A 25,538-nucleotide genomic window follows, 5' to 3' on the forward strand; every position below is an offset into this window, starting at 1 on the left:
ATAAACGCCACATTTTGACAGTGGTCAACAGCAAAAAGGTTTTTCTTCCAACATTTTCTCTTGGCCCACGCCCCTCACTGCCTCTCACAAGTGCTCACAGCTCTCTCTGGAGGTATATGATACCTGGAATTTATCTATTTTTGGAAAACAAAGCTACACATAGAAATTATGGACTCCTCTTTGACCCATAACAAACTAAATCAGGCTTGAGTTCCAAGCATCATTCCCCACCCCCCCTCCAACTATGAAAGTCTTTTCCGCTCAGAAGGTCCATGCATTTACTAAAATAATTTGAGACTTCATCAGAAAGGCCATTATGCCTGCAAACTTTAAATAATTTAAATGATTCCTTGTATATAAATATTTCATATCAGAACTTGATTTCCAAATGCAGCACACATGAAGAATGACCATGCTAAGCAGTGGCTGAGTACATCCCGGTGTTCCAAAATACAGGCAGTATCTTACTGCAACAGAAAGACTGAATTCCACACGAGGTTATGCACGGTTATATGTACCACCTACATACAAATAAAACTGCAGCCTCTGACTCCCACTCCTATCAGACTAGGAACTTATTCAGTGGAGTCTTCAAGAAAAGCCAAGGAAAAGGCTTTGAAACAAATTTCTAATTTGTTAAACTGCTTCATTTTCAGGGGATTAACTGGGGCTTTGATAAGGTTAGAACTGATGCTGAATACTTTAACTGCCATGTCCTGAAAGCACTCAATTTTAACCTTGGGTGAGACCAGGGTAAGATTTTAAGCTCTCCAACCTTTAAAAAGCTCTGGCCACTAGCCTCATCCTGTGTCAATAGGCAGAGGGGAAAAAAAATCCTGTTTCTAAAAGTTGTAAGAAAAGAACAAACAGGGTTGAGATGTGACCCCAAGCCTGAAAACATGCACAGGTTTTCCCTGAGCGGCATGAACAGCAGTCATGTTAAAAGCGGTGAACAAAGAACAGAGATGCACGATCAACACCACTAACCAAGGCTCCAGGCAGCACAGAATAAACCAGCTCGAAACACAAGGGCACTGAGACCCCACAGCAACTTTCTAGGCAGCCTCAGGAGTGCGACAGCCCAGGAGCCTGGGCAGCCTTGAAGTGTGGCAAAGAGAGGGTGGGTCCTCGCTGGAGCCCCTCCCCTGCCCTCTGCAGCAACTCTGGCCACCCCTTTCCTCTGTCTCTTCCCAGAGTACCCAGGGAAGAAGGCGTAACAAGATCAAGTGGGGCTAGAACCAAGTAAAATACGTCCACTTCTCACCCCAAGCCAGCGGCACATATAACCCCCAAATGTACCATCCAGGAAAGCACCTCCTAGCTGATGGAGACGATCTCTCTCTCTCTCTCTCAAACTTTCTTTTACCAGGACAATAGCCGAGAAGACAACATAACTCCTCAAGCCTTAGCAAAAGCTAAATCCTGTCTTCCTTCAGCTGCAGCATTCAGCTTGATGTAGTTAAATTAACAAAATGTTCCCTTGACATTTAAATTCTCTTTTTCTTTCCTTTTTTCCTTCTTGTAAGCAGAGTGGGGGGTGATGCGTAATAATATGTCAAAGACAAAGCAACTTCAAAACAAAATCAGTTACCTGTAAACAATCCTTGTGGGGATATTTTGCCCCTCCCCTCCCCCTCCCCAAGAAAAACAGCCCTGCCAGTTGTAATAGAAAGCGAAGTAAAGATAAATCAATTAGCTTGCTAATTTCTCCCCTCTCATTTATTTAGCTCTGCACTGTATTTGTCGTAATTGACTACAATTATGTTAATTACTAACTCCAGTATAATTACTATATTTATTGTCATTGAGCAGGCGATGTACCCACAGCAAAACTGGCATTTGTCGGGCATCAAGAAAGCAAACTGTCGAGAGGTGATTCTCGGCAAACTGGCGGACGTGGCTTCGGCAAATGAAAGGGCAAAAGAGATTTCATGCAATGTTAGTTTGAAAGCACCGGTTCATTAAGGATATTAATTTTCTGATAACTCCACATTTAAGCGTGACACACTCGTGCCGTATCTACAGGATTTCGCAATTATTAATGCATGACAGTTTCAAATGCTAAGTGAATCAATTAAACAGCAGCATTCACAATTTGAGAAGAGATAACTGCTTCATAACTACCTAAGACTACAATTTTCACATGACAAAAAAGAGCCATTGAGGCGCCTTCAAAACCTGACAGGTCAAGAAAGAAGTTTGAAACAAAAGCACCTTACAACCATCATCTCTCCTCTTTACTTGTCAGATCAACTTTGCTAGTGTCTCCCCAGAAACGGCATCACATGCCAGCTGCCACAAGGTGATTTTTCATGTCTTGTCAAAGAAATCTTTTATTCTATTTGCTCTGCATTAACATGTTACATTTATTGATCAAGGGCCTGTTCCGCAGCCACAGCAGGGCACTGAGCTCTCCATGCCTACGGGGCTTTGATGTCCCGGTGACATTCGAGCCCGAATAATGCACATACTAAATGGATTTAATGCAGAAATGTGTTTGGGTCTGACAGTTACATTAATAATAGCCCCTCACACTGATAAATATGCAATTGCTACTATTAAGAGTTACCCAATTATGGGGAAAATATTTCTCTACCTTATAAATAAATCCATCAGGGGGAAAAAAAAAAGTTTTAACAATGGTGCATTTTTTTAAAACATTTCTCCAGCTGCAGAAACTAGGCGGTATGGGGGTTAACACCCCCTCTCCCACCCTCCTCTCCTATTGTTTTTAGTAAGTCTTGCTTTATCTCAAAAATGGTTCTGGGAATTTTTTAAAAAGAAAAAAGCTCTTTTGTCGGTCTTCCCCGCTATACCCGTCTCTTATTTCTTCAGAACCAGAGAAAAAGCAGACACCCAAGAGACTGAAAAATTGGGTCCTGTATAAACTCAGAGAGGAGCTTAGGGGAGGTGGTGCAAAGGTGGGGGGCACGTAGCTGATCCCCATAATGATGGGTCTGGAGGACGGGTTGTCTTTTTTTCTTTAAACTCTAAAAGGAAACCTGAGCATGTGTGTGTATGTCTCCTCCTCATTTAAAATCCTAAGTGACCTTGTGCTGTGGCAGTGATGAGGGTGTGAGTGCAAAGGGGAAGAGAAAGCAGCTGGGACAGGAGAGAGCTTTTATTAGGAAAGTCTCGGCCAGGGAGAATTCATAGTTACTACATCCCTGCAATTAAACACAGACACCCAGCAAAATACATAATCACTCCCCTTTCATCATAAAGGGGCAGGGAACAGCTGAAATCACCAGCACAGCAGTCCCCAAGGAGACAAGAGGAAAGAGGCTTTTCACATGGTGGGTGTGTGCACGCTAGTGAGTACATGTCCAAGTACAGACACAGACGTGGACACACACACACACACACACACACACACTCTTCTTTTCCCTCCAGAATCAAAAGTCATGCATGCAGTCATCCGTCTCAAGGTTCCCCATCCTGAGGCTGGGACAGTAGAGCCATGGCCAATGCTGAGCCATTTCTTGCCCTGACAGTAACCATCTGAGCCATGCCTCATAACCCAGAGGAGGCAATAAAAGCAGAGGAGGTGGTCTCTGGGAACCCCCAACTCCCAGCTGGCCCAGGCCTCACGAGGTCACCAAACTTTGCAAATCAGGAAGGTGTGGGAGAAACTGGAGAGAGGACACCCCTGAGGCTTCTATGGTCTCCAACTTGGAGCTGCAGGATCCACTCTGACCCAGCTTCCGTGAATTCCACAGGCTGCTCATGATTTTATATAACAAACTCCCCTGCCCCCAAGGAAATACAGGCTTGGAAATGACCGCCCATCTTCTAGCACAAAGAAAGCAATGATTTCTACCATGAGAAGCAGTCTAGAGTAACTGCAGAGCTGAAGTCAAACCACCAGGGCCATTTAATCCCAGCATTTAACCAGCATTGTGATCTGGGGGAGATTTCTACCCCTAGCTGGGCCTCAGTGGCTACATCGTAGCATACTATTGGGAGGACTGAATGAGCTAACACCTGGTAGGTGCTCTGCCCAGCCTGGGCATGTAGCAAGTGCTCTATAATATTGCTCATGTATTAATAAGGAAAAAAACCATGATGTCTAATGTCACTTGTTTGACCCCTTGTCCCTGGACTCCTTTGCAGGGCCGAGCAAGTCACCTCTGGGTACGCATCTGCAAGTCTGCTTTACTTCATCAGAGAGCCAGTCCCAAGCTCTCCCCTACAGAACTCAGAGGTCTTCCTCAGGGTGCAGCTGGCATGGGGGAGGGAGGGTTCTTTGGTTTAAAGCTGTCCCATGCCCTACAAGACATTTAGCACCCCAGGCCTCACCCACTAAATGCTAGTCGAGTCCCCACCGCCATCACTGTGATAGAACTTCATGGTTTAGAAGACAGGAGGCCAGTGAGTAGAGAGTCTGAACGGGTGAAACTCGCTTGTCTCTCCCCCGATTCCTGAAAATCACCCCTGCTTCCAACAGCCACCCTGACAACAGAGAGCATCACCACCGCATGCGCAATGACCTCAGAGTGGAGAGCAGGGCAGGGGGTGAGGGTAGAGCGGGGGGCCCAAGCTCCAAACAGCTCAGAGAGAGAAACTTTACAAAAACAGGAAAATTAAACCGAAGGCTCTGAAGGACATACATGGGTGAGATGAGAAATAAAAGGCATTACTGAACAAGTGTACGAATTTCTCATCCTGCAGGCAACATTGTAGGAAATATGGAGACAAGGTTTATGAAAGCCCTTTCTAAACCACACTGCAGGGCTTCCCTGGTGGCGCAGTGGTTGAGAGTCCACCTGCCGATGCAGGGGGCACGGGTTCGTGCCCCGGTCCTGGAGGATCCCACGTGCCGCGGAGCGGCTGGGCCCGTGAGCCACGGCCGCTGAGCCTGCGCGTCCGGAGCCTGTGCTCCGCGATGGGAGAGGCCACAGCAGTGAGAGGCCCGCGTACAGCAAAAAAAATAAGTAAAAAATAAAAATAAACCACACTGCAAGCCATAGGGAACATCACCATTTATGAGAAAGCTGAACCTCAGGAAAGCCCCAGAGTCTCTCAGTCAACTCGCTCCAAAGGCCCACCACATCCCCCGCTCAGTCTTATACTCTGTGGCTCAATACCCTATTTTCTGGCCAAAGGGTAGAAATCCATGAAGTCAGGACATTCTTGGGGGAGGGAGGCAGCAAAGTACCACATAAACCTCACTGGCAGTGGCTTTCTACCTGCTCCCTTGGGTCATCTTCCTTCCCTCCTTTCCTGTTTTCCTTTAAACTGTTTTTGGTGGTTCTACAGTCACAAAGGTCACTCTAGAAAGGGTCATAAGTCAAGGAAATCAAAGTCTTGCTATCGAGACATCAAATATTACCTGCCAGGTCACTGTCCACTTCACCTTTTGACTGTATGTTCTGTTGGTAGCCAGAGACACTAGAATGGCCAATAATATCCTTGGAACAAAAAAGGTGCTTTTCATAGCATTGCCCAGATCAGAGAGAACACTGCTTCCAACGTACGTAGTCCCTCGCCTCCCTGAATCACTCAGGGCTTATCAAGGCCCTAGAACTATTGTGAAAATTCACTAACAGTTTCTCTTCCTAAAGCCTATCTTTCCCACCATCATCTCTTCCTCTCAAGTCTCATCAACATGATGAGGTCTGCTGCCAACCCAAAACCAACATCAGTGAGCTCCCCAAGTAAGACCACTACATTTGGGTTTTGAAAACAAGTATGAACAAGGCCCCTGACTGCAAAGAAACGGTTTGATGAAGACCCAACACCAACAGAACATGCCCTTCGAGCTGTTCTCCTAAGAGTCTAGGCGGGGAGTTCTCTCTCTTACTCATTCCTACCGTGATATGAACAAAGGAACGCTCCCAGTTGGGAAGGATGAAAAATGTGGGCAAGGTGAGTGGGCTTTAGCCTATGCAATGGCAGACAGTTGGAAAACTAAGGTATTTGTACCAGTTAGAATAGGCTAGGTTACACTGCATTGAATAACCTCACGTCTTGTAACACAAATTTCTCGTTTACAATCTATATCCAACATACGTCAGCAAGGGGTTCTGGCCATTTATGGTCAGAACCCAAGACTGATGATCACAGCAAGCAGAAGAGAAAGTGGCAAATCATGCACTGGCTCTTCAAGTTTCTGCCACTGGTTATACCAAAGGGTGCAAAGATGTGCAAACATACCATATGCTTAAAGAGGAAATCTTGAATGTTTGTGAGGAACCCCAATAACGACCAGAGAGTGAAATGGCCCCATGGAGGGCCCCTAAGAGGTGGCTTTTAGCCTCACTAGCGCCACGTTTAAGCACTAACCATAGCTCTGCTTACTCAAGACCTATTACGTGCCAGGTAATTTGTTAGGCACTTTACACACAGTTACACACTCAGCATTTTTGTAATTAGCCCAAGGCCAGTTAAACAACTGGTGAGTGACAGTCCTAAGATTTCAAGCCAGGGTGGCCTAACCCCAAAGCCTTGGCTCCTTTCATTACACTGCCCATTTTCCCAACTGAGCAGCAAACTAACAGGCCCAGTCTTGTCCAGCATTAGTAACAGGCATAGACACGGTGGTATGTCCGTCCTCGAAGATTTGACAGTGTACCAGTTGCCCACCTCACTGCCTGGCAGGGAGACAGAGCCACCCTTTCTCTACTGGAGCTGCCCAAACTCCCCAGCCCATCACTGTCATCCTGGACAAAGCCAGAGAAGCAGCAAGCTCCCACCTAAGAAGGTTTCTCCTAAGCAGTTCTCCCATCCAGTACATTCATCAGAGTGATGCTAGGTAAGATACGACTGCCAACGATTTTTAAAACGTAAGCTTCCTGTTGCCATAGATCAATTAAGCCCTCTCAATTTTATTGCCAGATTGACACAGACGTGCTTACCACCGTGTGCCACGGGAGCTCTGCTCTGCCCACTGTGTTCACAGGCTCAGCAGGCAACCCACCCAACCCACTCAAGGCCCTTGGGGGAGAGAAACAGGCCACCAGAGAGAACACTGCCCTTTCCCAGTCAGGGGAGAAGGAAGATGAAAGCTGGAACAACTCATTACCAAGATCTCTTTGGCTCAGTCAAGGAACCAGAGGACTCTCTGTACTGATCACAGAAGTAAAGGAAAATATGAAAACCTCAAAAACGAGTTCAAGTAAGAGTTCGGGACAATAGATATTCAAATACTCCTGGTAGCAGAAATCGGTATAACCTCTCTTTAAGGCAATCTGCCATCTGTATCAAGGCCCTCTGACAATTCCATTTCCAGGAATTTGCCCCAAACAACTAATCAGAGACATTCATCAATGAGTATTACAAGGCAATTTATAATAGAGATATTTATAACAGTAAAAATCTGGAAACAATCTAAATGTCCAACATTAAGAAATAAGAAACCATTAAAAACTGTAATGCAGTATTTATTGAGATGGGAATATGCTTCCATCACAATGTAAGCAACAGCATCATTTAAAAAATATTTGGCATTACGAAAGACTCCAAGACAATAAAATGTTAACAATGGTGGTTCCTGGGTGGTAAGATTATCAGTGAAAATTTGAGAGAAAGAGGGTTTCTGTCATACCTTTCTGTGTTTTTCAAGATTTCTAAATTGATCATTGTTGGTTTCATCATTTACAAGACTGTCTTCAAAAAATAAAATCTAAAGTACAATGTCATGCAGATGTAAACATTGGATTCATGATCATTAATGCATCTAAGTTTACGGGACAAAACTTCACTCCTCTTGGCTGTTACCTACCTAATATGCCCATTAAAGGGGGGATGGCAGGACCCTACACCTGAGAATCATGTCCAGAGAGCTGGTCCCAGTTCAGTCATTGCAGTTCACCTGGATTTCATCATAACAGGAAGAATGAGGTCTGGGCTGAGAGAGCAGGTAAGGAATGTTTGAGTCTTTTAAGGGAGCCAGAAATTTTATTTGGACCTTTTGTCTTGCTTCCCTTTCCAACCCGACAGAGAACATACTGCCCAGGGACTTTAATTCCCTCCAGGACAGAGTCATAGAAGCAAGACAGTCTCAATTTCCACGACTTTCTGCATAGTTTACTACTGGACAACCCAACTGAGGTAGAGATGGGGTCACCATAGTTAACGCAGGAGACAAGACCCTAAGGTGTAACAGAAAGAAAAAATAAAAGTTCAGAGCTTTTAAACCCATAACCACACTCCCCTCCAGCACGAACAGGTGGCCATAGAGACAATCAGCAGAAACATCACTTTCATGAATGAAATTAACAACGATGATGGGCTATGAATTGACAACAGAGAAGGATAACCCTATCACAAGTGGTTAACTGAAGCCTGGTGCCTCCGTTTTAACTAACATCTTGGCAAGAAGTAATATGAATCTGGCCACATGAGAAATTCTCATGTTAGTATAAGCATGGAATATCTCTGGAGGATGACAGAAATCAACTACCAGTAGTTAGCAGTGCAGATGGGAACCAGGAGGCAAAAGGACTTACGTGTAAAGGACACTTTCTTTTCACTGGCTGCATGTTTGTTCCCCCTAAAGACTGTGCCATGTGAACGTATTAAATATTTTGAAATGAATAAACAGAACTCCTTGCCTAAAACCAAGCTGTACTCTAAAGCACAAACAGACTGCAGCTGATTCTGTGATTTACGAGATTAGCAAAATTTGTATTAGTGGCTCTCATCCATTTAAGGCAATACCCGGATATGACTCTTTGGATGAGAAAAGGAAGCCTGCAGAGATGCTCTATAAAAAGGAGGGGGGGGTGATTTTTCTGAATATAACAGAGTAAGAAGAATTTTGTGTTTCTGAGGGCGGCTCTGGAAAGAAGATAAGTGACATTGGAAAGCCGAGAAAGTGGCTGGGAAAGAGGGGCACCTGGTCACATGCAGGAGACCTGATCCTAATGAGAGGAATCGCCAAGGAGAAGGTCTCTAGGGCAAGGGGGTACCCAGACGATTTCCAGGAACAATGCTACCCCAATGTGTCTCCTCCTGCGTCCAACAATTACCACCCTATCGCCCCCAGCACACTTTGAACTGGTATAATACACAGTAACATTGTGTTCGGCTTCAAAGAGATGAAGGGGGTGTCCGAAGTGGGGCCAGACAGGCTGCCAAGAGAGAGAACAGCAGATAGAGCAGAGAGGGTTAGAACAGGGAGCTATGGTGAATCCAGGCAGAGAGCAAATACAGGGTGATATGCTCCCCCAGATTCCATGGAAACAGTAAGGCAGGGCTGGGAAGAAACCTTCTACAGAAGGTGGGATGGGGATTCACAGTATTTCCTTTGGGTATGATGATCCCTGCAGCCTGGTGGGCTAGTGACATCTGTCACATTCCCGTCTATTTGGAAGGTAAGTTTATTATCTTCCTCTTCCCTTCTCCTCCTTCTCTCCCCTCCCCCATTTTTTTTTTTTTTTAAGAGAAATTAGTTAAGCATCTAAGTCGTCTTTGAATATTTATCCAGCTGGAGGTAGAGACCAGGGCCTGAGTAAACTTGCATCTTCCTCTGGCACCCAAGATAAAATAGTGCCACCTCCCTTTGCCCCCCAGTTAGCTTAATAAGACCATCAAAGATGAGCCAATCCCAACATAACCATGTCAAGCCAGGGTTACTTTTCTCCACTGTGGTCTGTAACACCTCTGACTTTATAAGTCCTAATATAAACCCTTCCATTAGATTTCATCCCTGCCCCAACCTAGCTATAACCCACACATGGACCACAACAGGGGTAAGAACAGGTTCCTGACCAGAAGGGATCACTCCTCAAAATCAACACTTACAGAAATCTGTCTCCTCAACAGCAACAAAAATTAATAAAAATCTTAACTCTTCTCCCTCCTTCTCACAAAATGTTCCTGCCTCCAGGACCCATCATTTCCTGTGATAAATCCTTTTAGATCCAGCCCCTCAGAGCCAAGAGCCCCTTCTCGCCACCAAGCTCGCTCCGCACACACACACCTCCCAGGAGTCCAGCCCCTTCTTTGCCAAAGGGAGGCAGGCCCCGGAGCATGACAAAGACGGCTGTTTCCTCAGAGCTGGCAGCCCAGTCCCATGACCTGTGATTGCTGACATGCGCTCCCTCACAGGGCCCAGCCTCCTGAAACCCACGTCCGGGCTCCCAGTAGCAAAGCAGCCACCCCCTGAGCCACAGAGCCCCAAGCCCCTGGAGGCCGGTCACATGGGAAGAACTCCTTCCGATGCCCCAAGGAACGCTTATGCCTGAGTCTGTCCTGGGGAGCTATTCAAGGGGCGCCCGTGTCTCAGGCACTGTCCAGTCCAGGTTGTGTATTCTGTCCCCAATTTGGGTAGGGACCAAAAACCAGCCTTTGTTTCTTTAGAGTCAGTGTTTGTTTGGCATCCTCTCATCACTCTATTACTTTGCAACTTTTCCGTTTCCACATCTCTCCAGAAGCACACAAACCCCTTGGGAGTCAGGGAGAGAAAGCACACAGCACCCACTCTCTTGCAACACAACTCCCTGGACGCCCCTTCCCTGGAGCCCATGCATCTCCACTGTGAGTTCCTGAGCACCAGCCCAAGAAGCTCTGCTGGCTTAGCTTCAACTCCCCTCTACCCTCTGGTGCCTTAAAGCCCTGAATTTTGTCCATCTTCCCTGGAATCCATAATTCCCAAGTGTCCCGACTCAGAAGACACTCCACAGCATGGAAGTAGGAAAGTACAGAAGCCCCGGGGTGGGATTCCAGCTCTTCACCTCTCCTTCCACCTTGAGACAGTTTGTTCCCTTCCCAGGACAGCATGGCTCTAAAGGGGACACTTAGGAAAAACCTCTGTGTGGAACCACCTCGTTAGGAAAAGCCACGACCCAGATCCCTGCCCATTTGTCCCACTGATACCTGCTTTCCAAGAACCTCCTAGCTCCCACCCCGAAGCCCCCAAGCCAGTCTCAATTCAAAATCTTTTAGGAAGAAATGAAACAACTGTCTGTTTTCTCCATTGGAATAATACAGACGATCACACTTACCTTCTCTGCCAAGTTTGGAACAGTTGTTCAAGTTTCCCTCCCACCTACCCCATGCCAACAGTGTTGGAATTACTTTGAAATACCATCTGGGAGAAATCATCATTGCAAATATTTAAAGTTCCAATTCATAAAAAGGCAAAGACTCCATCACACAAAAACACTCTACCTGGGATTTGGCAAATCTTTGGGCGACGGAGTTATCCAGGAAAGCATCCTCAACACCCCCAAAGCACTTGTTGGTTCTACCTCACTTTCTCCCCAAGAGTATCCTAACTCGTCTGCACGGACATCAGTGAGAAAGGAAAAGAACAAAGTGACGCTGATGGCCCTCTCATGACACATGTGAGATGCTCACACTTGCTGCTTTTTCACCGGCGCAAAGAGGGGAGCAGAGAACCATGTGAAGCAGAGTCAAACCTTCGGGGTGCGGTTCCACAGGTCTCACAGCCCTGTACCCTATGCAGAGCTGGGATGTCTTTTATCTGCAGGCCGTTACCAGGGGGACTGGGCCTCCCAGGCCTGGTCTGCGTCTTGTGAAGGTTACATACCTCAGAAGGTTAAAGCTCAGATCAAGCCTCTTTGCAAAATGTCCACAGTCCCTGCCGAGGTGCTCTGGAATCTCTCTGCAGTCCTGGCCTATGTAGGACACCTGGAAATTAAATGGAACAGAAACAATTGTGGCCAACGGAAATCACCCAGCTGCTCACAACCCTGCGTCACTGATCCGATGATTGCTTCCGCAACTTGAAACACACGCTTCACACACGAGAAGCCCCACGTGTGGCTGTTTTCCTGATCAAATCAGCTTTGGGGGCTTCAGGGACTCTGCCAACAGCTCCCCTTTGCTGGTACACTTAGCATGATGGAGACTAATCCCAGCACAATGGAAACTGGACTGAAATTGCCCTGATTCAGATGTCCCAAAAAAAACCCAACGTCAGAGCACGCTGGTATAATCACAGCAATCAGCCTCTTGCTCAGGGGCCTTCCCAACAGCTGCCCCTCTGGCTCTCCTGCTTCCCCTCCTCTGCTCCCACCCTCCCCCAAATACCCTGCGATGCACATTACCTCATAAAAGACAGAGCAGATGCACATACCAGCATTCAACCTGCAGGGTGCTGGAACAAATAGGGTTGGACAAGAAAACCTCCCCAGACCGCCAATCCCATCCTATTTCCACCGTATATAAAATGTCCTCCACACTCTGAACGAAGCTGACTCAAAGGCGACGGGGCAACGATGGGTGGCCAGAGCTCCCAAGACCCTGTCCTCCAGGGATCCTTTGGCAATCAACCCCACTCTGCTTGCAGAGCTGCTCCCTCAGGCATTCTTTTACTTATTTTATTATTATTATTATTTACCTAGAGTGTGCCCAAACATTAAGAGGCTGAACTGAAATTTGATCCCAAAACTTCTGGCTGTGACAAGGTCAGAGAGCTTTCTCACTGCTCCAAGCACTGAGTTTCTGAAACTCACTTTTACAGATAGCACACTGCAGGAAGGACTGGCAACTAATTCCAAAACCAGTAAGACAAACCAGTGACCAGTGGATCACAGTACATGACGCTTTCCCACTAAAGGACCCTACCTCCAATTGCTCGGCAGAAATTCGTGGCTGTAGCCTTGATCCTTTCCCCCTGCAAACCCTCATTCTTCTACACATACAGACAAGGATGTCTTGGAATTAGAGAGAGGTGTCCAGGGGGGTGGGGAAGTTATGATTCCTAATTGAGAACAAGAATATGGTGGCCTTCTTGCATTCTCAGGTACTGGGTTAAACTGTATGAATTACTAATATTTCGATCATTGTAGAACTACACAACAGTACTTTCATATGGCTCAATCTAATACAAGTCACGCTGCACCCTAGCACTCTCAATTTTTCAGGTCATCTCTCAACCCTGTCTTATCCAATGGGGGCCCATCGTTGACGATACAACATCGTGTATTCACTCTCCTTCAGTAACTTCATTCCTGGAGGAGACAAAGTGGGGATAAAGGACAGAAAAATAGCTGACTCCAATAAAATTATTTTGACTTAGGAAGATACAGGCTAGAAACTAAAGAGCTGTAAGTTCAATATGATAACCTCTCCCCTTTCTACACGAGACCCATCTTTCTTCAGAACTCCTTGTGTAACAAATTAAGTTCTGCTTCCAAGCAGAGATGGAAGTTATACACTAAGGAGAGACTGGAGAATCTAGGGATTTCCATCACTCAAATGTCTACTCCATCAGCAGCTTCTTCTGTATTATATGTTCACATTGGTCCCAAGGCCCAAGGCGCTCACCTGAAAACCCATCCCTTTCACCCAAAATGCACCACCATCTTGTACACATCAAAATCATTCAAGACCTCTGCTATATATGAAGCAGAGAGGCTGAGCTTTCAATGTAGGAACTGAGTTCTTTCCTCATTGGGTCATCAAGGGCTAAGTTTAGTAGGGACTCAATCAAAACCCCTCATGTTTTATACAGGGAAACTGAGACTCCAGAGGCCTGCCCACTATAACACATCTTTCTTAATGATAGAGCCTGGACCACATCTTGCACCAGGAATAAGGACTTCCAACATGCAGGCCATGGAATTCTTAAATATCCACACGTGGATGTGGATTTTCTTCATCAACAAAATCCAGGGGTGCATCTATCATCAAGTTTCGGCTTCAAAATGAGTTTTCCTAGCTGAAAGGTCTAGAGCTACCTCATGACACCGTGTGGAAGGCCCCAGAAGAGTGTCAGAGCCTGGGGAAAGAGGGATATTTGCTCCCCTTTTTCTCCTGTAGGATTCCACTTCAGAGCAAACAAACACCAAGGACAGCTATCACCATGAAGCATTCGGATCATTCACTACATGTCTAACAAGGATTCCATCAGCTTGTTTTACTCCATGGTCTTAACAGCACAATATCCCCAGAGAACTAAACAAAGCACAACTTGCTCCTATTCCACAGAGATGCAGACCATGTCTCCAAAATTTCGTAAGAAAACCAACTTGATAAGCCATCTGCATGCTTAGACCACCCTCACGGTAAACTGGAAGCTTTTTGAGATGTGAGTTAAGTCAACCATGTTGAAGGGTTCCAACTGGCTGGAAAAGGCTTCAAAGCAGCAAGCAGTCACTGCCAGGCACTGCAACCAACACTCATAATGAGAGGAGAAACTTATTCAAGTGCTCCTGAGTGGAAGACATGACCTCTCAGGATGTCAGGAAACTTTCTGGAGCATGGGACCACCTAACATAAAACAGGAAGCCAGAAGAGCCAGGTCAAAAATAGTCTGCATCTTCAGCAAACAAGAGAAGGAATACAGAGCTTAAGAGATCTTAAATGGCACAGAAGAGCCCATCCAAAGTGAGAAGTCATTGCATTTAGTCAATTCTCTTGATGTTGAGTGAACTGAAGGACAAAGTTTCGTACCTTTAGTTTGCCTACCTTATGTAACATGCACCCCAAGACTTCTACCCTGCGTGGCAGAAAAGGACACCATTATCAGGGAAATGAAAACATATCAAGTTCAAGACCCTTACAGTGAGGAACACCAGACGGAAAAATAAGAATGTCTTGGTGGGATACGCAGATGTACACACAGCCAGCTCCTCTGAGCAGAAGCTGCAGAAAATTACCAAACTGCAGAACACTGAGGGTTTCTCTTTGCAGTTGGGATGGTCTGGCTCCTGAACTTTTCCATAGTAGTCAGACTGAGAGGAGATTATTTTAGGATGCCTGCCCCCACCCAGGGGTGAGGGATTCTTAATTTTAAGTTCACAGTACTGGAAGCTCTGTGAGAGTAGAAACAGCTCTGGGCATGAGTTTGGGTCCCTGTGCTGCTACTTACTAGCTGTATTATCTTGGATGGGTCACAATCTCATGGAGTCTGTTCCTCTTCTATAAACTAGTTAAACACGAACCACCTCCAAAGGTGTTAAGAATAATGTAACTACTAACATTTATTAAAAGCTTACCACCTGGCTCTTAACTAGTCAACCCTGATTAAACAGCCCCACGAGTCACATATTACCCTGTAATGTAAGTTAAAATTGAGGAATGAGATAAGTTTACATATTGAAAGTACATAGCCCTGTCCTGGGCACCTAGTGGCCACTGGGTAAATAGTTATTGAATCAGACCAATATCCCTGTGGCAGGGGTTTCTTATTCCAATGTCTTTCGGGTATGAGATTTCAGTACCCAAATTTCAAGTTTGCATTTATACCTGCAGTTGTATTAATGCCCCTACTTTAATTATCCTAAGCTAGTGGAAAAGGAAGATTGAGGCTTTCGTACTAAATATAAATGATGCATTCAAGCCAAAAGAAGACCAAATGGAGTCAGATCCATGTTAAAAGATTTTTACAGAGAAACGTGTAGGGAGGACCGTCTCATCCCCGAGTGTGTGGTGGTACAGGTCTGTGCAACTCCTCAAACCCAGGGCGATGGCCCTCAGCCTACAGCAGCACTGAAAGCAGTGACCGAGTTTCAGCAGAACATCATCCATCTCATTAAATTGTTTAATTTTATGGGTGTTACGGTTTTCATCTTTACACTTAAGCCATCCTTTTATTTGGGGCTTGTAAGTCTCTAAATATGAACTTAGAAAAAGTTCTATCTGGTCTTATGTTTGTATACTTAAGCAATATTGTAATAAAAAACAGTAATACTGTGGACTTCACGGCAAGTGGGGTTTTTCCCCCCTTTATAAGGATCCCAAGTTTGAGAAGTACCATGTAATACACATTCAAGGTGCTTTATCTTTTTTTTTTTTTTTTTTTTTTTTTGCGGTACGCGGGCCTCTCACTGTTGTGGCCTCTCCCGTTGCAGAGCACTGGCTCTGGACGCGCAGGCTCAGTGGCCATGGCTCACGGGCCCAGCTGCTCCGCGGCCTGTGGGATCCTCCCGGACCGGGGCACGAACCCATGTCCCCTGCATCGGCAGGCGGACTCTCAACCACTGCACCACCAGGGAAGCCCAAGGTGCTGTACCTTATAATGGCTGCAAGGGGGAGAATGCTAAAAAGACCCTAACCCCAGGGCCACCACTCAGATTCACTGATGTAGGAGGTTTAGAATACGGCGCACTAATGACCCAACGGCATTTTCCCCAACCTGCCTGCTCCGCTCCTTCCCTGGCAGCTCCATCTGTTTAGAACTGTCCCCAAGGGCCCAAAATGCCTCACCCACAGGTCAGTGAATGTCCTTGGGCAGTTTGGGATGTGCTAAAATCAAGGGGCGCAAAAAAATCAAGTTTGGGAAACAGGGGAAGAGAAAGGGAAAGGGAGGCACAGGAAGGCGCAGCCCCACTGCCAAGTCTTCCATGAAGCTGCAAGAAGCTACCAGAGAACCATGGGTCTGAAATGCAGAGACCTAGGTTCTGGTGGGTCAGGGACCCTGCTTGGGCAGAGGCCCTCTCCTCCAGCCCTTCCCCCAGCAGCCTTGTTAACTCCCAGAAAGTCCCTTTTCCCTGCCTGCTAAATATGATACATCATTTTAACCTCCTTCCCAGGCTGGTACCTCCCTGGTCTGCTCCCTTCTGAACTCTGAGAAGGGGAAACATTCCCTTAGCCCAAAAGTAACCTCAAAATCTAATTCTGCCTGACACTACATGCCTTAGGCAATCCAAGGGAGAGCCTCAACTCCTCAGAACCATTTCTCTAGGGTGTGCAGGGAAAGGTGGGAAGGAGGAGGGCTGGCTTAATCAGAGTTTAAAAGGGACACCTGGCTTCTCCAGCAAGTAAAAGGCACCTGGTCCCCATAATGGCTGAGTCCATCCGTCCAGCAATGACTAACACCTAAGGCTTCACTACAGCGCTGACAGCAAGTAAAGCTGGATGTCTATCACCTCGGGTTGAAACTGCAGTGTTGCCATTTCCCATGGACGCCTGTTAAAGAAATCAGGACCAAAATAAAACTGGAGAACTGTAGCCTTCTACCCACCTCTGATTAGGGGCCTCTGGTCAGAAGCTGGAGCAAGTCTGCAGCAAAACCCCCCAACCCGGCGCCTGCAGGGATGCATCATGATTTTCACTGTCTTTCATAGATTCCTTCCTCCGTGGGGTGGGGGGGGGGGGAAAATAAAAACCCTTAGCTACAATTTATATTCTACAACTGCATTGGTGTACAGACAAATATATTAAAACGTTTCTTTAACCAAGGTTCTTTTTTTTTCTTCTGGTTATGAAAGAAAACTTTTTTGTGGGCCCGGGAAAGTACCGTGGGCTGTGCGTACTACCCACTCGGCCTGATGGAGAGCTCCGCGGGCTGGCCCCTGGTCAGTGAGCGCTGGGGCTGGAGGGGACCCGGGCGACCTGGGGGCCTTCCCCTCTCCTCCCACCCAGGAGGTGTGCCAGGCGCAAAACCGAGCCTGTGCTCACCAAACTCGGGTAAGCCTGGGCATGGAGCCACTCCCCACCTGCCGACGCAGCCCCCTGCAGTGAGGCAGGGAGCCCCGTCTAACCTCGGGACGCCGCCCGCCCCAGGGCTCCCTCCCCCGACCGACTGTGCCGAGGCGGGGGCGGGGTGGCCCCAGCAGACTTACTTGAGCTCCACTGACCACAAGCCCAGCCATGGCGACGGGGCGGGCGCGCTACACCGAGTGCGGAGCGCGAAGCAGAAGCGCGGCGGCGGCGGCGGCGGGCAGCTCGGGCCGGCTATTAGTTCCGCACTGGGTGGTCAGCTGACCCGGCGGAAGCCCGAGGCGCGGGCCGGGCGTCTGAACCTCGGCTCAGCTGTGCGCCCGCCGCCCGCGCTGGGCCGGGCCTCGCGCAGGTGAGCCTCATTCAGCGCTCTGCGCGCCGCAACAGGTGCCCGCAGCGCCCGCGCCCGACTCACTGGCGAGACCGCCAGGCTTCCCAGTGCCCCGCCCCCGGGCGCCCCAGGACCCTACGGCTCAGGAAGGGTCAGGGCAACAGGAATAGCAGCCCCATCTCATGCCCAGAGCCCTGGCGCGTTGGTAGGGGCGCACTGGGGGATGGAGAAGCAGGGAGGTCTCCCATCACGGGCTCCCCATCGCAGCCGTTAGCCAGGGGCGTGTGGAGAGCCAGGACTGTCCTCCATGTCACAATCCGGATTACATAACTGTCCTCAACTGTAGGGAGGAGGGGCATATTGGGAACTCCTGTCCCCAACTCTGAGGGGAAGAGGGGAGTTGAGAGATTGAAAGGACACCTGATGGGGTGGAGTTCCCATTTGCATGGGGAGCAAGAGGGAATTGAATTTTTCTATAAATAAACCACTGGCTCAGCTAATAACACCCCACTTGACAGGAATACGCCCTGGGAAGAAGAGCTGAATGATGTCCCCAAATTTCAGGCGTCCCTTATTCTCTCTTCTCACAGGGAAATGTTAAATGTGAGGCTGGAAGTCATCCATGGGGTCAGCTCCGCACACACACCTTTGCCTCACTTGGAAGTGAGGGGTAGCCCCTGCTGCCTCCTGTCTGGGTGAAGTTAGGCCCAGGGGACGGGTAAATGGAAGCTCATGCCTGTTCTCAACTGAAAGTACCCTTATTTTCTCTGTATTTTTGCCTTCATACCTCCAGCACCAGGATGCACAAAGCTATCACCAGAATCCAATTCAATGTCACATTATCAGCCGTCCCTTATTGCAGCTGAGAGGCAGCCCGGCCTTAACTAGACTTTCCATCCTGCTCCCTTCATACCAATGGGTATAGGCACCATTCAAATAGAGAAGGGAAAACTGGATCCTCACGCACCAGGCTCCAGATCTCACAGGCATTCCAGGGACCTCAACTCAGTAGGCCTATTGATGATTGTAGCTCCCCATCTCCATCAAAGGGGGTGTTCACAGGACTTTTCATTGGTCCCTGTGTCTAAACAGCACTTAGAAGGCCCTGGTTGTGCAGCTGACAGTGATGATTATGATATTGGTTCAGCATTTTGTGGCCGTCATGGTTATCTCTCAGGCCTGGTGCCAACACACTGTAACGTGGGGGTTGACCGTGGGGGTTGACTCGCCTGCCCTTCTCTCTGCTGGGAGGAGCGGACACAGCAAAGTGGAGCTGTAAGAACACACACTTGGCTGTGTTTACCTTGGTGGGTTCCAGGAAATGCTTACAACAAAAGGCCCCACAGGCCAAAAAAGAATGCTTGCCCTCCAGAGATAAGGGGGATCAAAGGGAATCTTCTGAGGCCTCCTGCCCCAGGCCAGCCCCTCAGGCTCCTCCCTCATTCTCTGCTGGATGCACCGTCTCTGAGTCCATTGTCCACTTTTGTCTGCCTTTCCTGCCTGAAAAGGAGGAAGTGATTCTCTACCCGCCCCCGGGGAACTTTCCCCTTGCCCTTTCTAGATGGGCTTTGACCCGAAGGAGAGAACATGTGGAAATAAACTGACACCTACTCAGAGATGAAACTGGAACCCCACCCCTTCCCCCTACCAGGAGGAGGGTGCTTGAGGTCATTTCACCCACGCCCCTGCCTCCATACACGGCTGTGTCTTCTGAGCATAGAAGGTCTGTTCTGCAGACCCTACTATCCACCAATGACACCAAAGTGAGCAGGGATCTTTGCCACCTTTCCAAACCCCCTCACTGCTGTTCCCTTCTCTACACAGCCCCAGGGAGATCATTCTAAATGCCCGATTTGACCCTACCTGAAATCTTTCAGTGGCCTCCTCCCAATCTAATAATACAGCCCCAAATCTTGAGCCCAAAATCATCAAACTAATTTCCCTCAAGATCTTTTAAATCCCATCAACCTTTACCTTTCCTGCCTCCTTTCCTGCTTCTCCCATCCTCTGCTCACCTTTTAGTTGTTGGTTTTGCCTAGAATGCCTCCCCAACCGCTCTGGTCTCCACTAAGTGAACACATCAGGAAGGCCAGCTGACTGTAGGGATGAGGGAATTGGGAAATCACAAAGAATAAAGTTCAAGATAGCTCAGATTAAAGTGGACTTTAGGGCTTCCCTGGTGGTACAGTGGTTGAGAGTCCGCCTGCCGATGCAGGGGACACGGGTTCGTGCCCCGGTCCGGGGATATCCCACATGCCGCAGAGCGGCTGGGCCCATGAGCCATGGCTGCTGAGCTTGCGCGTCCGGAGCCTGTGCTCTGCAATGGGAGAGGCCACAGCAGGGAGAGGCCCGCGTATCGCAAAAAAAAAAAAAAAAAAAAAAAAAGTGGACTTTAATGTCAGAAATGAATATAAACTGATGATTATAGAGAGCTATTGAAAATTCTTGAGCAGAGTAAACATTTTTTTTTTTTACTGAATGTAGTGGGGGAGGGCTTCTCTAGAAACAGACTGGATTCACCTCTCCCTACTCCGCTCAGCTTTGGGAAGTTAGTCTTCATGACAGAGGAACAAGGAGAAGGAAGGCAAAAGGGAGGGAGAGGAGAAGGAGAAAAAGAATCTGTATCCCTGGACCAAGGAAGATTGGAAGAGTGGGGAGGGGACATTTTTCTACCTCATCACTTTCTTGAGCAAAAAGGAAAATTTAATAGAAATAGCAAAAGGTAAAAAAGAAAGAAAGAGAGAAAGAAGGGAAACTATAAAGGAGAGAAAAAAAGAAATAGCAAAAGGTAAGTTTTTTTAGGTAACATGGTCCTCCCCTTGGGAGGGGAGAGAGCAAGCTGAGATACAGCTGGCCCAGAAGTGGGCAAATGAGTCCTTTGGAATACAAGGAGTTTACAAAAGTCAACAGGGGGAATGAGTCTTGTTGGGGTTTCTCCCTGAACACAGCTCTTCCTGCCCCTGCCCCAGGAGCACTGAGGGAAAGGGAAAGTTCATGCAGTCATCCGAGTTCTTCCTCAGTCCCCTCACCCCATTCCTCAGCCAACAGAGAGGGAGCTGCAGGCACCCCCTGCCTTACCCCATTTATACCATAGCCCCTCTGCCCCAGCTTCCAAGGACCAGGCACTGTGCCAGGCGCTGAGGGTACACATGACAGAGATATACCCTTTAGGAGGGGTTCATGCTTAGACATTTACAGTACTATGTCAAGCTTAAATGCTGTAATTGTAATCCTGTTTTCTGAAACCAAAATTGAGACATGGAGCCCAATATGTATAGTACACTCAAGAGGACCACAGAACAGAAAGAGTTCAGATCAAACCTGGGCTGAATTCTGGAGTTCTAACATGCATATATGGAGAGTGAGAAGGCTCAACACATATAGCTAGACACTTCCTTACTGCCCTCGATGAAGAGGGCAATATTTTATTCCCACTGTCATCTTTGTTATTATTATTCTTCTTTGGCAGAAGAGACCTTTTCCCCTAGAGTCCTTCCTCCATCACATTCCTGGGGATAAAAAGGAAGATCCTGTTTATTTCCAATCAAGGGAGTTGATTCTGGGGTCGGCCAGAACCAGCGAAACAGGAACTGATTCCTTAAATCTTCCAACTCCGTGCATCAGCAGCTGAAAGAAAGACAGGGCCAGTTAACAAAGTTTTATTAGCATTCCTCTCTATCCTGAATTTCTGTTCAGCCTGACCTCGTTTCTTTCAGGCTCAGCCCGAGCAGGTTAAGATGGTTGCTGTAATTAATCACGCCCCAGCCCCTAGTTCAGACTCACCACATTAGATTTCAATGAAAAAAAAAAAAAGCTGGATGTCTGCATACAAAATGCTCTTCGTTGCCGAAGCAGCCTCCTTTCAGCCTAAAAGAAGGAGTCTGGGAAGTGTAGGAAAGAGGGAAGGTTTCCAGGCCCCTCTCTGCAGTTTGTGCACACATGTGAGGGGATTGAGGATGATCTATACTCCAAAACACATCTCCGCTCTCCCAATCCGAACAATTAAAAATGTTAATATATATTAAATGCAATCATAATGTCTGGCATGAGTATTCGTCGCACAGATGTTAGTTTATTGTTATTATTTACTATTATCATAATTATTATTATCATTATTAATTCTCAGTGCCTCAGATTTCCCTTCTCTTTAGATCTTAAAAGGTTCTGTTGTCTCTCTACTAAAATACAAACATTAGCAAGGAGTGGGGAAGTGAGCAGGTTTGGGGAAGGTGAGTGGGAAAGGGGCTTCTGCTTTGCTTCTGTGATTTTTTGCAACATGCAAATACTACGTTGTAATTAAAAACAAAGAGAGGAGGAGATTGGCGTGGAAAAGGCAGGGGGAAAAAAGAATTTACAAATAAAACTGCCATCTGCTGATTTCTTAGCATTATTTTCACAAATCCTGAAAATAGCAATGAGAAACCAATCTTATTCCCCAATTTGCCTGGAACTTGACAGATACTCTAAGTCCTTAGCTGGGCTCAGGAGCAAGGTCATCTCTGACTTGGGGAGAGGGGTTCATATTGGACTTTTGAGAGGGAAAGGGATCCTTGACCAGAAGAACCTGTTCAACTTTATATTGTCCAGCGGGGAAGAAGGGAGCAGTGCCTAAGCCCCAACTACCCTTCCAGAATCCCAGCTTGGCTTGGAAAGTTTCTGCCACTTAGAGGTTGAGGAACCTCCCCCAACCTCAATTAAAATATATGGAACTAACCAGAGAAAGACAAATATCATATGATATCGCTTATACGTGGAATCTAAAAAAAGTCTACAAATGAACTTATCTACAAAACCAAAATAGTTACAGATGTAGAAAATAAACTTATGGTTACCGGTGCGGGGGTAGGGAGGGATAAGTTGGGAGATTGGGATTGACAATACACACTACTATATATAAAATATATAACTAATAAGGACCTACTGTATAGCACAGGGAACTCTACTCAATACTCTGTAATGGCCTATATGGGAAAAGAATCTAAAAAAGAGTGGATATATGCGTATGTATAACTCACTTTGACTCAATATGACTCACTTTGCTGTACACCTAAAACTAACACAACAGTGTAAATCAATTATACCACAATAAAATTAAAAAAAAAAAAAGAATTATGAGACTTTCAGCATGTCACTTAAAAAAATATATAGAACTCAGAAAATGACATTCTGATTCAGTAGGTGGTGCCGTAGCATCTCTATTTTTCTCAAGTACCTTCAAGTAATTAGGATTTGTGATAACCCAAATTCACTGCTTCATCTAATCCAGCTACTGATATGGAAACCAAGGCCTAGAGAGTAGAAAGGAATTCCCCAAGGTCACCCAGCCAATGAGCAGCTGATCCCAGGCCAGAGCTGTGATCTTCTGAACAAAACATGATTCCTCCTATGTCCCAATAAGAACAGGATAAAGAGACGGGAGGAGTGCCAGAAAGATGCCATTTCACATCTAATCACTTCTTGTCACGTTGTAACCATTTTCCTCATGTGGAGCCCCACGCTGATGGATCAGAAATAACATTTTCAAAGTTATATCTGCAAGGAAATGGCTATTAATGTTCTTCCTCTCCTTTTAGAGTGCTGAGGAATACATATTAATTTTCTCTCTACTTATATTGCCTATTTGCAAATTGTATTCACTACCCAGTGCTCCAATTTGTCCTACCCCTGAAGAGATTAGCATGAATAAATGTGTTCCTGGAAATAAAAGAAAAAATTTGTCACTGAGATTTATTTTTATAATTATTTACAGGGATTATTTTAGAATATATGGGGGGGCAATAATAATAATGTGCATACGAGGGTTCTGGCATGATTTACCAGTATTAATTTAGTGTCTCTTCCCACTTCTTCGAAAGGAAGCCCAGCTCTCTCTGCAGCTCTGAGCCAGGGGCAAAACAGCTGTCAGCTGCACCTGGCACCACCAGCACCCGAGGCTGAGGGTCAGATGAATGGCTGGTCAAGGCTTATAGTGGCCAGAGTCCTGGGTTCAAGACCTAGCTTTGCTACTATCCAGTTGGGTGCCCATGGAGACTCTTTCACTCCTAACATCTTCAGTTTCCTTAAACGTAGACTAACTGATCTAAGGAGAGATTTATTACTAAAATAAAAATACAAGTAAGTATGTACAGCTCCCCAAAATAAGGAGAGCGAATATACTCATTAGTAAATATTTAGTAAGCACGTACTATGTGTCAGCACTGCGGGTAGAATAAGGACCAAGACAGATACAGTCCTTACTCCCATGAGGTTTACAGGGAAGACACAGGTAACAAGCAGATAAATAATATAAGTTCAAGTCTGTGAAATACATAATCTCAGAAAGCGTTGACATGTGCTATGAAGACAAAAGCAGACAATGTGAGAGAGAGTCAGGGTGGAGATGCTAATTTAGATACAATGTCCAAGGTTTCTGTGAGAAGTTCAGAGCCTTTCTCCTGTGAAATCCTGGATGAGCAGAGCATGGACCGGACCTCAGCCCCACTCACAATGCTTCTGTGATGCCCAAACCGCACAGCTTCAGACAGCTGTGGGGTGTTCTGGGGAGGCTTCTCTAAGGGGAGCAATAATTGAGCTGAAGTCTGAATAATAAGATGGAACCAGCCATGAGAAGACTTGGCAGAAGGGTTTTCCAGGCAGAGGGAACAGCAAATGCAAAAGCTATGAGCGTTCTCTTAGTCTTGTGTTGTCGTGTTGTCACTTTGCTTGTGCTTGAGTGGTGAACTTGAATTCAAGTGCTTCCAAGGGTAGAGTCACCCCAGCCAGAAAGATGAGTATCCCAGGACAACTGCATCAGGCTTTGGATGGCTCCAGAGCACAGGTGGGCTGAGACCTCAAGATGCTGCAGCTGGAAGAAGAGACATTCACAGGCACACAAAAGTTCTACAGCCCTATAAAGCATCTGCAATTTTCTTGCAGAAGAAAACACAGAAGAATCACTAACCTTGATACATGACTGCACTGGCACAGACTGTCACAGACACACAAATGCACACAAACACACACGTAAGTGCATACACAAGAGACACATGCCAATGCGAGAATCACGGGTTCTACCTCATGGCTATGATCTGAGCCCTGAACCCCAATCCGAGACACACCCTGGCCGCCCATCTACTACAATAGCTACTACTGGCCAGTAGACAATGCAGACACTTTATAGATTGTTGGTACTTGGAACCCAGAGAGTTTATAACTTTTCCTGAGGTACTGGAAATTCATTCATTCAATTCGTTTATTCAAAAATATGTATTGAGTGCTGGCTGTATGCTTGACACTACTCTGGGGACAGAGCAGTAAAGAAAACAAAGTTTCTACCCTTGTGGAGCTCACTTTCAGTAGGGGGATAGATAACAAACAAATAAATACAGAGTATGTCAGGTGGTGCTAAGTGAGAGAACAATAGAGCAGAGAAGGGGGATAAAAAGTGCCAGGGGTAGACGGGGGGATCAAAAGGCCCCACTAAGAAAGTGATATTTAGGCCAAGACCTGTGGGAAGCAAGGGAGAACCAGGTGGACATCTAGGGGGAAAATAATGTTCCAGGCGGCCAGAACAGCAAGTGCAAAGGCCCTGAGGCAGGAGGTTGCTTTGCAGGTTTGGGAAACAGCAAAGATGTCAGAGTGGCTGGGGTGGAGTAAGCAACGGGGAGAATAAAAGTAAATGAAATCATGGGGCACAGTGTAGGGCGGGGATGGAGGGGGCAGATCGTCTATCACCTGATTGGCTGGCGTTAGGACTTGGGCTTGCACTCCAAATGAGATGGAGAGGCTTGAGCAGAGGACACATATTTTGTAAGTATTGTTCTGGCTGCTGTATTTAGAACAGACCAGGGACAGGAAAGGGCAGAAGCAG

At 46.7% G+C, this 25,538-nt stretch overlaps 1 protein-coding gene across 4 annotated transcripts in view; it reads right to left on the bottom strand.

The window, feature by feature from the left end:
• LRMDA (leucine rich melanocyte differentiation associated) overlaps positions 1-25,538 on the bottom strand; it is a 1,270,435-nt gene that overhangs the window by 1,094,727 nt on the left and 150,170 nt on the right. For 2 of the 4 annotated variants that reach the window (XM_067710443.1, XM_067710442.1), the window contains one exon: positions 11,498-11,598. In XM_067710443.1, the coding sequence (XP_067566544.1) occupies positions 11,498-11,598 (101 nt within the window). Of the gene's footprint in view, positions 1-11,497; positions 11,599-17,480; positions 17,602-20,080; positions 21,317-25,538 lie in introns of those variants that run through there. The other 2 variants (XM_067710441.1, XR_010935927.1) reach the window with 2 other exon arrangements.

This window comes from Pseudorca crassidens, chromosome 16 (genome assembly GCF_039906515.1).
Source record: "Pseudorca crassidens isolate mPseCra1 chromosome 16, mPseCra1.hap1, whole genome shotgun sequence".
NCBI classification, from domain to species: domain Eukaryota; kingdom Metazoa; phylum Chordata; class Mammalia; order Artiodactyla; family Delphinidae; genus Pseudorca; species Pseudorca crassidens.